The sequence below is a fragment of the Bufo bufo genome, chromosome 1 (genome assembly GCF_905171765.1).
Source record: "Bufo bufo chromosome 1, aBufBuf1.1, whole genome shotgun sequence".
Classification (NCBI taxonomy): domain Eukaryota; kingdom Metazoa; phylum Chordata; class Amphibia; order Anura; family Bufonidae; genus Bufo; species Bufo bufo.
In genome coordinates this window covers 295,468,359-295,482,042 of record NC_053389.1, presented here as the reverse complement: position 1 = coordinate 295,482,042, position 13,684 = coordinate 295,468,359, and the positions used below count along the sequence as shown (strand labels likewise).

Sequence of the window (13,684 nt, the reverse complement as noted above, 5' to 3'; positions counted from 1 at the left end):
CATATTGAGTCCATGAAAGATTGAAATTTTTGTCCCAAGTTAGCGGAACGGGAGACTTTGTGCGAAAAAAATTAAAAATATCAATTTCCGCTAACTTGTGCCAAAAAAAAAAAATTTCTATGAACTCGCCATGCCCCTCATTGAATACCTTGGGGTGTCTTCTTTCCAAAATGGGGTCACATGTGGGGTATTTATACTGCCCTGGCATTCTAGGGGCCCCAAAGCGTGAGAAGAAGTCTGGTATCCAAATGTCTAAAAATGCCCTCCTAAAAGGAATTTGGGCACCTTTGCGCATCTAGGCTGCAAAAAAGTGTCACACATCTGGTATCTCCGTACTCAGGAGAAGTTGAGGAATGTGTTTTGGGGTGTCATTTTACATATACCCATGCTGGGTGAGAGAAATATCTTGGTCAAATGCCAACTTTGTAAAAAAAAATGGGAAAAGTTGTCTTTTGTCAAGATATTTCTCTCACCCAGCAAGGGTATATGTAAAATGACACCCCAAAACACATTCCCCAACTTCTCCTGAATACGGCGATACCACATGTGTGACACTTTTTTGCAGCCTAGGTGGGCAAAGGGGCCCATATTCCAAAGAGCACCTTTAGGATTTCACAGGTCATTTACCTACTTACCACACATTAGGGCCCCTGGAAAATGCCAGGGCAGTATAACTACCCCACAAGTGACCCCATTTTGGAAAGAAGACACCCCAAGGTATTCCGTGAGGGGCATGGCGAGTTCCTAGAATTTTTTATTTTTTGTCACAAGTTAGTGGAAAATGCTGATTTTTTTTTTTTTCATACAAAGTCTCATATTCCACTAACTTGTGACAAAAAATAAAAACTTCCATGAACTCACTATGCCCATCAGCGAATACCTTGGGGTCTCTTCTTTCCAAAATGGGGTCACTTGTGGGGTAGTTCTACTGCCCTGGCATTCTAGGGGCCCAAATGTGTGGTAAGGAGTTTGAAATCAAATTCTGTAAAAAATGACCTGTGAAATCCAAAAGGTGCTCTTTGGAATATGGGCCCCTTTGCCCACCTAGGCTGCAAAAAAGTGTCACACATCTGGTATCTCCGTACTCAGGAGAAGTTGGGGAATGTGTTTTGGGGTGTCATTTTACATATACCCCTGCTGGGTGAGAGAAATATCTTGGCAAAAGACAACTTTTCCCATTTTTTTTATACAAAGTTGGCATTTGACCAAGATATTTATCTCACCCAGCATGGGTATATGTAAAAAGACACCCCAAAACACATTCCTCAACTTCTCCTGAATACAGAGATACCAGATGTGTGACACTTTTTTGCAGCCTAGGTGGGCAAAGGGGCCCATATTCCAAAGAGCACCTTTTGGATTTCACAGGTCATTTTTTACAGAATTTGATTTCAAACTCCTTACCACACATTTGGGCCCCTAGAATGCCAGGGCAGTATAACTACCCCACAAGTGACCCCATTTTGGAAAGAAGAGACCCCAAGGTATTCGCTGATGGGCATAGTGAGTTCATGGAAGTTTTTATTTTTTGTCACAAGTTAGTGGAATATGAGACTTTGTATGAAAAAAAAAATAAAATCATCATTTTCCACTAACTTGTGACAAAAAATAAAAAATTCTAGGAAATTGCCATGCCCCTCACGGAATACCTTGGGGTGTCTTCTTTCCAAAATGGGGTCACTTGTGGGGTAGTTATACTGCCCTGGCATTCTAGGGGCCCAAATGTGTGGTAAGGAGTTTGAAATCAAATTCTGTAAAAAATGACCTGTGAAATCCGAAAGGTACTCTTTGGAATATGGGCCCCTTTGCCCACCTAGGCTGCAAAAAAGTGTCACACATCTGGTATCTCCGTACTCAGGAGAAGTTGGGGAATGTGTTTTGGGGTGTCATTTTACATATACCCATGCTGGGTGAGAGAAATATCTTGGCAAAAGACAACTTTTCCCATTTTTTTATACAAAGTTGGCATTTGACCAATATATTTCTCTCACCCAGCATGGGTATATATAAAATGACACCCCAAAACACATTCCCCACCTTCTTCTGAGTACGGAGATACCAGATGTGTGACACTTTTTTGCAGCCTAGGTGGGCAAAGGGGCCCATATTCCAAAGAGCACCTTTCGGATTTCACAGGTCATTTTTTACAGAATTTGATTTCAATCTCCTTACCACACATTTGGGCCCCTAGAATGCCAGGGCAGTATAACCACCCCACAAGTGACCCCATTTTGGAAAGAAGAGACCCCAAGGTATTTCGTGATGGGCATAGTGAGTTCATAGAAGTTTTTATTTTTTGTCACAACATAGTGAAATATGAGACTTTGTAAGAAAAGAAAAAAAAATAAATCATCATTTTCCGCTAACTTGTGACAAAAAATAAAAAGTTCTATGAACTCACTATGCCCATCAGCGAATACCTTAGGGTGTGTACTTTCCGAAATGGGGTCATTTGTGGGGTGTTTGTACTGTCTGGGCATTGTAGAACCTCAGGAAACATGACAGGTGCTCAGAAAGTCAGAGCTGCTTCAAAAAGCGGAAATTCACATTTTTGTACCATAGTTTGTAAACGCTATAACTTTTACCCAAACCATTTTTTTTTTTACCCAAACATTTTTTTTTTATCAAAGACATGTAGAACAATAAATTTAGAGCAAAATTTATATATGGATGTCGTTTTTTTTGCAAAATTTTACAACTGAAAGTGAAAAATGTCATTTTTTTGCAAAAAAATCGTTAAATTTCGATTAATAACAAAAAAAGCAAAAATGTCAGCAGCAATGAAATACCACCAAATGAAAGCTCTATTAGTGAGAAGAAAAGGAGGTAAAATTCATTTGGGTGGTAAGTTGCATGACCGAGCAATAAATGGTGAAAGTAGTGTAGGTCAGAAGTGTAAAAAGTGGCCTGGTCTTTCAGGGTGTTTAAGCACTGGGGGCTGAGGTGGTTAAATAACTGTTTTGGAGCAGTTCAGAAAATAAAGATTAGGGCTACAGATTCAGCTGTTGACAGCTCTCTGAGGAATATCAGTGAAAAGCAGAAATAACAGTCTGCACAGAGAGTAAAAGCTGAAGGTTGTAAAGGAAAAAAATTTTTTAGCCCAAGATACTGTACATAGAATGCGATGGTAAAAAAAATAAATGCCCCCACAGGTGTGCATAGCCTGCATCAGAGAGTATAAAAATACCCTAAGATGCTCGATTGTTGGCTGATCAGATATGTATAACAGATATGGTCTATGAGCAGGCACGTCACTTCCGCCACCCAAACGAGGGAGGTGCTGTGGATGGGTTCAGAACTATTCCTTAGAGTTGAGCGAACTTGTGTTTTAAGTTCGGCGTCTAAAGTTCGGGTTATAGAAGAATCGCGTTATGGATTCTAAATTCCATTATGGTCCGTGGTAATGGAATCCATAACGCGATTCTTCGATAACACAAACTTTAGACGCCAAACTTAAAACACAAGTTCGCTCAACATTACTATTCATCTCTCTTGTGCGCATACTCCTGAATCCACCTCATCTGCGCATGTGCCAGGGAGCAGATAGTTCTGGCCCCATCCACAACACCTCCACCTTCCTGGGCTGCAGAAGTGATGTGCTGTCCATAGGTCAGACCAGAAACTTACATGCTTTAATCTGCATGAAGGCTAAACATTCTCCGTTTAGAGAGCTGTCTAAATATTCTTCTTATTTGAATCCAACTACTAACTATATAAACCTGAATCCTGATGTCTGGCGTTTTCAGATCCTGAAACAAAAGTAATAAACAATGAGACTCAAAAACTGGCCAAAGAAACAGCAATGGAAGTGGAAGACTGTGCATCCCATGGCAATGAAGTGAATGCAAGCAATCATTATGAGGAGGCCAGCTTAATGGAGATAGATCAAGATGTCAGTAAGGAGACAGACATGCAACCAGTCTCTTTTGAGAATGTATGAATACTTTTTTTTATCTCTTTTATTTCTCTCAGAAAAGACCATTTAGTCTGCCATTGCTTTCTTTACATTTTTATCTTATGACTAGTGTTAAGCGAACTTGTGTTTTAAGTTCTGCGTCCAAAATTCGGGTTATCGAAGAATCCCGTTATGGATTCCGCTACCACGGACCATAACACAATTTGGAATCCATAACGGGATTCTTCGATAACCCGAACTTTGGACGCAGAACTTAAAACACAAGTTCGCTCAACACTACTTCTGACATATATATTTATCCCAGACATGTTTAACTCCAGATAAGTTTCCAACTACTTCTGCTGGAAGTATTTTCTAAGCATCTATGACTGTTTCAGTAAAATGCTATTTAGAATCAGTGAGAACCCATCATCTATTTCATCCATTTCAGATGGTGTAAACTTAGACAGGCTGTGTAGATCTGAACCAGATTTATCACAGGGGTTTAGGCTGCATGATAAATGTGGTTCAGCGATAGACACTTTTCACTGCCTCTTTACCAATTATTGTTTGGCTTACTTTGAGGCAGATTTGTATACCAGAATTGTGCTGAAAATTCCATATAGGTCACACCCCTTTCCTACAAAGCTCCACCTGTTTTACACTAAACCCCACCCCTTGTTGAGTCCTTGTAGAAACCCTAGAGGAGCCAAATTGTGCAAATTTGTGAACATTTTTAGACATATTTTTGGCCCTTACTCATTAGTAAATCAGGGCTATTGTCCGCTTCTCCTCACCCTGCTTAGCTGAATTGACAGATTGCTTACTATAAAGTTTAGTATATGCTATACTTAAAAAGGGAGAGACCCATCTATCCAGTCAAACAGGGCAAGAAAAAGCCACACATTGGATTCCTCTTCCTGTGCCTAGACTTTGCAAAATGTCGAGTTTTCATCTTGCCCTTGGTTTGGGCATGAAATCGATGGTAGGTTCCCTTTAAGAAATGACTGGCTGTTTAAAACTCCTAAGAACAATAAAGAACAATAGGAATGTAACATGGACAATGAATGATGTATGTTTGGAAAGTTAGTTAAAGGATAACTGTCTTTTTTTTTATTTGCTAGTTTATTAGAGCTAGGCATGTATACCTGAGTTTTAGTCTGTCAGTGATTGTCCTCTGTCCCTTTCCACTGCTCCCTTAAAAAAACTGTTGCTATGACTTGTCTGTCTCTGGCTAAGAAGACAGGAAGACGGAGGGGCGGTCCTTCACACTGCATGCCTGCATTAGGCTTCAGAATGAGGAGGCGTGTCTCTCAGTAATCCAATCTGATTGGCTGGCAGGGAGCTGCTGGCTACAGCAAGTGTGTATGGGAAGTGAGGGAAAGCAGTTTTGGCTTTAGAGAACTGGCAGAGGAGCCATCTTGAGAAGATCCTCATATTGTAAATGTTTAAACAGCCGTAACTAAGGGAAAAACTCAAGAAAAAGTGTGGTATGTGAAGAAACTAAAGATTGCTTTATGCATAATGCTGCTGCAGCAGTAACATACCATATGCTAAAAATGATTTTTTTATGAAAACATGACAATTACCCTTTAAAGGGGTATTCCTGCTGTTAAGTTATTCCCTATGCACAGGATATGGGGATAACTATTAGATCATTGGGAGTCCTACCGCTGAACCCTCACTGATCATGAGAATGGGGACCCCATGCCACTAAGAGCCTCTTGAAAGGAACGGAGCAACAAGTCGAGCATGTGTACTGCTGCTCTCTGAACTCGCATAGAGATGAATGGAGTGGCAGTTCACATGCCTAACTTGATGGTGTCTTCATTTGGGGGGCTAGGAGGGGTGCAAGTTTCCCGTTACGGTGATCAGTGGAGGTCCCAGCGGTAGGCCCCCAACCTATCTAATAGTTATCCCCTATACTGTGGATGAGGGATAACTTGTAACAACCAGAATACCCCTTTAAGATTTGTCAATGGCAACGTGTCATTAGTTAAGAACATAATAAATATTCTTAGTCACTTGTATTCATGAATATCGTAATTTCAGCTAATAGAACTTTTACTTTGTTAAACTTTTCCACATATTTGCAGATATTGGATACCACCATTCTAATTAGAAGTTGTGTCCAGAATGCTATAGGCTTGTTAAGAGATGAGAATATTGACAGTCGTAGCACCAGAAGGATTGAAATCCTGATAAACCTGTTGAGTACAGAGAATGAAATGAAAGGTATGATTATTCAAGCTCACTGAGCCATTGAAGAAATCAGTGGCACGTTACTTTCTATTACTGATATTTTGCATGTATCAAGGAGAAATGCACCAGCCCCACATCCCTTTCCATGTCAGAATGTTGACACAGAAGAAAATCTATCCCAAAAGAGGTCCAAGTGCTCACATGAGTGAGGGGCACCCTCCTTAGCTTGAATTAGGTTGACTTTAACTCTTTCAAATAACTTATCTAGCTGCTAACCTGTCTTACTATAGCAGCAATATGTCGCATCTATAGCATTCCATCCTAGTGCAGTCCAAAAGTGGGTGACACCAATGGGATTGGAGAATAGTAAGGAGAGGTGTAAGAAACATAGATTACTTTCGGATGGGTTGTTTCAGAGAGTTGAACGAATGGTTTCAGATGGAGAGATCTAACTTCTTATGAAGCTCAATAAAATCTAGGGATGTCTAGTCAGTAGGTGTACCGATAGTAGTGAAGCATGATACAGAGGAAGATGCATAATGTGGTATTGTTTCCTTAAAAAAATATTTGTTTCATTCTTAAAGGGGTTTTCAATAACTTAGATAATCATGACTTATCCTTGGGATAGCAACTATGCTTAGTATTGCAGTCCAGTCCAACTTGTATGGGACGGAGCAAGGCGATGTGACTGATAGACATGACGTGACAGGACGAGGAAGTGGATGTTGGCTCAGTATAGGCCATTGCTCGCTGATCGCAGGGGGTCCAACACCACTGCCAATCAACTGGCCTGTGTAGCTCCGTTGTCGGAAGTCAGCGGTGGAGCTACACAGCACCATTGACATTGTAGCAGCAGGAGCTCACTACTACAGGACTGCTCCCGCCACTACAATGTGTTGCTGGTGCTGTGTAGCTCCAGCATTGACAGAGCTACACAGACCAGATAATTAGTGTGGGTGCGATGTGATGGCCGATCCTGAGGATCCTGAGCCATCAATTAAAAACCCTAGACAACCTCTTTAACTTTTTATATTGTCTTCATTTTTGTAGATTCCTTCTTGAAATATCTAAAACACCGTCTACATAACATGTTGAAGACTCAGGAAGTAGATTTGTATCATGCTGAAGATTGGGTTGTACGAGAAGCTGCAAATCTAGATGCACTGCAGGAAGCAGGAACTTTCAGGTTAGAAAGACAAATGGCTGCTTGTTTGTTTGTGCATTTAATATAACCATTGCATACACACTTTACAGGGAACCTTGATATAGATTTATTTTCATGGCAGCACAACTCCCATTACTTAACAAGAATACTATAAAAGAGAAACAATAAATAAAGACACAGACACTTCTATGTGTGGATACAATTGGCCACAATGTTTATTTAGGGTTAAATAATGAATAATTAAAAACCAGAATAAATATAATAAAATAAATATAATTTCATAAATAACTAGTTAAAACCAACATACCATACTGCAGTCATAAAACAAGTCCACCCACAATTACCTGCAATAAATGATTCCAGATACATATAGTGTCACCACGAGCAAAAGCTCTGAGGGGGCCCTGACACTCTCCCAGTTTACTAAAAAAAAAACATTTTTATATGTACAGACCTTCTTTTCTCCCTCCTAAGGAATTATGTGGGAGTTCATCCACCAGGCACACATGGCTAAAAAATTGGCTCAAGGGCTTCATAAATTTGCCATTACATAGATGCAACTGCCCTATTATGTCCACTAAATGTGTTTCCCTGTGCTTTTCAGCAGACATAATGGTTCACATTGATTCTTTGGGTTGTTTTAATTGTATTTAATAACATTTATATATGCCTTACAGCACTGGGGTCCTAGGTTCGAATCTGACCAAGGGCAACATCTGCATGGAGTTTGTATGTTCTCCCCGTGTTTGCGCGGGTTTCCTCTGGGGACTCCGGTTTCCTCCCACACTCCAAAGACATACTGATAGGGGCCTTAGACTGTGAGCCCTGTTGGGGACAGTTGGATGCTAATGTCTGTAAAGCGCTGCAGAATATAGTAGCGCTATATAAGTGCATAAAATAAATATGTTTTACAAGTGAAAATAACACTACAAGTGTCAGACTTGGGGACAAGTATTTTCTGGGCAGCTTCCCTCATGCTTCTCCCCATCCAACTGAGATTATTGACAGGGCTCTCGTCACTCCCCTCCCTTGCCCTTCCCCCTTTTTGGGAAAGCGTGAGGCCTGCTGAATAATGGCACATTTTTGAGGACCATGTGTTTCTAATGGAGTAGTTGTCTGTCTAACCGTAATAGTTAATAGTACTAATAAAACAACTTTATATGCAGGCAAACCCTTTGGAAACGTGTTCAAAAAGCTGTGACACCCTTTTTATCCCAAATTTTATCCATCATTGACTGCAATGGCAACCTGGAAATTCTTGTGAACGACCATGTGGAGGACTTTGTAAAATCCCTATGGATGTTCATTTATTCGGATGAAAAACTTCTATCTGTTCCCAGCTACTTCAGGTATTCTTTGGTTTAAGAAATGCATTGTTTTATTCAGTTTCCTGGTTCAGCTGCATGCATTCATCATAGATTGTGCATCTCTAACATTCCATTCCTAACTTATGGTGAAAAGAGAATACAGTGTTATATTCATTCATGTCAAGGGGTCATCTCATCACAGACAACCATTTTAATCTGAAAGCTGCCTTAAGACTCCCGTCAAAGGACTGGAGGATGATATGGGGGAAGGTAGTATTAGATGGCGGCCATACATGGACTGCTCAAGCCTTCCAGAGTGGTAGCAGCCATTTGTCAGAGGCTGTATGGAATGATTTACAAAGAGGGTCTTGAGTGTGAGACCCCCTTCTATAACTGTATGTTATTAATATGTCATTACATGTATATACCGTACTGTATGTTTGTCATTGTGTGTATATACTGTACTGTATGTTAATGTCATTGTGTGTATATACTGTATGTTAATGTTGTGTGTATATACTGTATGTTAATATGTCATTGTGTGTATATACAGTACTGTATGTTAATGTCATTGTGTGTATATACTGTATGTTAATGTTGTGTGTATATACTGTATGTTAATATGTCATTGTGTGTATATACAGTACTGTATGTTAATATGTCATTGTGTGTATATACCGTGTGTTGTTAATATGTCATTGTATGTATATACCGTGTGTTGTTAATATGTCATTTTATGTCTGTAAGTAAACCTCTTCTTTCCTATACAGCTCACAGACTGGAACAATTCTGGTGAAGAACACCATGAATATTGCTGCTTTTGGAGAAAATTTCTTGCCTTTCAGCTGGCGGATTAAAGATTATCTAGAAGAGATTTGGACTCAGGCTCAGCACATTCATTGCATAGAAGGTAACATTTCCCCTGCATGTGTGAATATAGTTGTTCAATTTCTGTGATTTTCGGTGGAAACTGTTTGCACAAATGACTCCAGTGTCTCCTAATGGGGAAAAAGGCAAAAGTATCTGTATCAGATTTTTGCAATGGTTGGAAGCTTGCGTGCATCATTTTTTCTGATAGGGAACCATTGGAGTCACAGAATGAGAACTGGTAGTGCTGCAAATTTACAGTTAATCAGAACTTGCCCAAACTTTAAACAGACAGATTTTCCCTTTCACACACAGATGTCCATGTCAAACATGTCTGGTATATGGAACATTTCTCTCCTGTGTTTTGCCTCACAAATTCCTCTTGTCTTCCTTTCTTTCAAGATTGGAAAGCTTTTCTCTGTGGTAAAGGAATATCTGCAGTCACTCAGCAATTAAATAAAATATATTGATTAATAATAATAAATGTTATTTCTATAGCTCCAACATATGCCACATTTCTTTACAATCCAGACGGTTAGGCTAGTTTCACATCTGTGCTAAGATAGCAGGCAGGCTGTTCCAGCAGAGGAACAGTTTGCTGGAGTTCACCGCATACGGCCTAGCTGGATACTGCCGTTCACCGCTGGAGCCCATTAACTATATTGCAGGGAGAATCCGGCCACATCCCCGCTGGGTCTCATTACAGTCAATGGGGTCCTCCAGTGCTAGGTCCTATCCAGCTGTGCCATGGATACAGTGAACTCTTACATGCTGTTCCGCTGCCCGAACAGCCTGCCGGATACCGTTAGCGCGTATGAAAGTAGATTACATGTACAAATAAAATCTGACATTACAAAGTAACAAACCAACGAGTGTACAAAATACACCATCAATTTTATATATATATATATATATCAAATCAGTTAGTTGTTACTGTGACATACTAAATACCATGCACTCTTCCTTATATGCGAAGCACCAACAATTAAGTGGTTAACTCATTTTATCCCTTTTTTCTTTCTGGTACAGTATTTTTGTGCCCAAGTATTGGCTGATAGGTTAATTATAAATGAATGTTTTTTGTCTTGCGTTATTCAACACAACAATAGTAATATGTAGCTAATGATAAGATGGCAACTGATGTAGCAGAACACTGGCATATGCACCAGAACTCTCAATGTAACCCCTGGACTTCTATTTAATTGTGGTACTGTATTGACTGATGATAATGATGGTTGATTGAAGCAAAAGAAGTGACGTGGCAGGATTGGATTCACAAGTCAAACTGTGTCTATCTAATAAAAGTAAACTAAAAAATAAGTTAGTAATGACAAATGGTTTGTTTAGTCAGGAATTCAGTCTGTTATCGATGAATAACAATGTTTGTGATCTACAGTATGTCCAGGATATAGAGCATATCCATACTTTATACTGTGACCATAGTATGCCAAGAGTGTTTTTTGGCATATGTTTGGACAGTGTATGTTGGTATACTTGTTTGTTGTCAGCTATGCTTTTCAGTATAAGTGGATCCTGAAAAAAAGGCAATGAGTGTTGTATGCAGCTGTAAGGCATACTCGCGATTTTACAGAATATAAGACAAAAGTGTACCATTAACTTTGTCAGTTCTTTAACACTTTCAAGACCAAGCCATTTTTCACCTTCGCGTCCAGGGTTAATTTTGCAAATCTGATGTGTCACTTTATGTGGTGATAACTTTGGAATGCTTTCATTTATCCAAGCCATTCTGAGATTGTTTTCTCGTGACATCTCGTACTTGATGTTAGGGGTAAATTTGGGTCAATAAGTTTTACCTTTATATTACAAAAAATCCAGAATTTACAGAAAATTTGGGAAAAAGTGTAATTTTCAAATTTTTAATTCCTATGCATTAAAAGCAGATAGTGATACCTCATTAGATAGTTTTTACTTAAGATTCCCTGTATGTCTAGTTTATGTTGGCATCATTTTGAAAATTAAATTTTATTTTTTTAGGACGTTAGAAGGCTTTTTCAAGGACCAAATCAGTTCTGAAGTCACTTTGAAGTCCTTACATAATAGAAACCACCCATAAATGACCCCATTTTAGAAACTACACCCCTCAAATTACTCAAAACTATTTTTTCAAACTATGTTAGCCCTTTAGGTGTTCCAGAAGAATTAAAAGGAAAATTAAAAATTTTCAGTTTTTGTGCAGCTTTCAAATACGGCGCTGTTGGACATGACTTAAAGACCAGCGCCATACATGTACGGTAGGCTGATCGGGTGGGTGCAGGTGCTGCGCCTGCACGATCCGCTGCAGGGGTCCGGCAGTCACTGATAGCTGGACCCCTGCTGTATGCGCCGGCATTGGTGAAAACACTGATGCCGGTGCATTAACCCTTACACAGCGTTGACCATGGCACATGCGGTATCCTGCTGGGTCCAGGGTGGCCATCGGGTCCTTAGGCATCGCGGCTGCCTTCCGTGAGAGCCTGTGAGATCCAGCCCCCTGGATCTCATAGGCAGGAAGCTGTAAGTGTATTACAGTGTTTAATACACTTACAGGTAATGCATTACAATACAGAAGTATTGTAAAGGGTATCAGACCCCCAGAAGTTGAAGTCCCAGAGTGGGACAAAAATAAAAAGTAAAAAAACATTGTTTTCCATAATAAATAAAGTTTCAAGTAAAAAAAACGCCCCTTTCCCAAAATAAAACACACAAAAATTGTAAAAAAATAGAAAAACAGATGTATTTGGGGTATTCCCATCTTGCTACTTCATCCTGACCTGCAGCCTGCTCTGCCGTTCACTTCCTGGTTTCCTGCTGCTAAGGCTGGGCGGGCTTAGGAAGTTTGAGTGAAGGCCTGCCACGCCTCCTTATGACATTATTCAGAGCTCAGTCCTTGCATGCTGGTTCATGTGGATTGTATGAGTCATCAGCAGCCTGCAGTGTCTGTGAGGCCCCTCCCCCCTGCTGGGGAATCGTCACTCAATTCCATAAATGTGGCCCCTTTGTTCCATCCATTCCATATTTGTCTTCCCCCTATGTGCTTAGATGCCATAATGGAGTTCCTCAATTCCTGTTGATTCTCTTTATTATCATATATTATTATATCGTTGGTGGATTTGGTGGTGCATATAATATTTTAAAAATAATACTCACCTCTCTTGAACTTGCCTCCGGTCCTCTGATCCTTCTCCGGCATGTCCTCACGCTCCTCTGTAGTTTCAGAAGTCTTCGGGCGGCCGCGCATGCGCAGATCTATATTCTTTTGCGCCACTCCTAAAATTGAGCCGCACATGCGTGGCTCTGTTTTAGACGCGGACAAAGGAATAAACAGTGCATGTGCGGCCGCCCGGAGCCGTGCTCGTTCACGATAACATGAAGAGGTTGGGCACTGGATGGAGCTGCTACTTCTGCGCAAGCGCGGCCCATGGATGCGTCGGCCAAGAGGTGGCCGTATCCATGGGATACCAAACATATACAGTTGCAAGAAAAAGTATGTAAACCCTTTGGAATGATATATCACAACAATAGACAATCACAGTGTGCTTAAACTAATAACACACAAAGAATTAAATGTCACCATGTTTTTATTGAACACACCATGTAAATAAAATGTAATTGCAGATCAGACGTGCACAACGGTCAGGAGTAATTCTTGACCATTCCTCTTTACAGAACTGTTTCAGTTTAGCAATATTCTTGGGATGTCTGGTGTGAATCGCTTTCTTGAGGTCATGCCACAGCATCTCAATCGGGTTGAGGTCAGGACTCTGAATGGGCCACTCCAGAAGGCGTATTTTCTTCTGTTTAAGCCATTCTGTTGTTGATTTACTTCTATGCTTTGGGTCGTTGTCCTGTTGCAACACCCATCTTCTGTTGAGCTTCAGCTGGTTCACATACTTTTTCTTGCAACTGTACAATGAGGTAGGAGGCAACAAATTTTAGGGGGAACGCTGGGAAAATTTTAATAAGATATATTTACAAAAATGCTCAGTGGGACATATTTATTAAATTAAACTATGATCACTGAGATGGGAATACCCCTTTAACGACCGGCTCTATAAAAATATCACATGACCTAACCCCTCAGATGAACACGGTCAAAAAAATTCAATTAAAACTGTGCTAAAAAATATATTTTTTGTCACCTTACATCACTAAATATGCAACACCAAGCAACCAAAAAGACGTATGCCCAAAATAGTGCCAATCTAACCGTCTCCTCATCCTGCAAAAAATGAGCCCCTACAATCGGCC

The 13,684-nt window shown here is 40.2% G+C and overlaps 1 protein-coding gene across 1 annotated transcript in view; it reads left to right on the top strand.

Moving 5' to 3' along the window:
* Nucleotides 1-13,684, top strand: part of LOC121008297 (E3 ubiquitin-protein ligase RNF213-like) — a 253,825-nt gene that overhangs the window by 137,517 nt on the left and 102,624 nt on the right. The window contains exons 24-28 of the mRNA XM_040440749.1: nucleotides 3,747-3,934; nucleotides 5,992-6,130; nucleotides 7,148-7,283; nucleotides 8,429-8,611; nucleotides 9,340-9,479. Of these exons, the coding sequence (XP_040296683.1) occupies nucleotides 3,747-3,934; nucleotides 5,992-6,130; nucleotides 7,148-7,283; nucleotides 8,429-8,611; nucleotides 9,340-9,479 (786 nt within the window). The remainder of the gene's footprint in view (nucleotides 1-3,746; nucleotides 3,935-5,991; nucleotides 6,131-7,147; nucleotides 7,284-8,428; nucleotides 8,612-9,339; nucleotides 9,480-13,684) is intronic.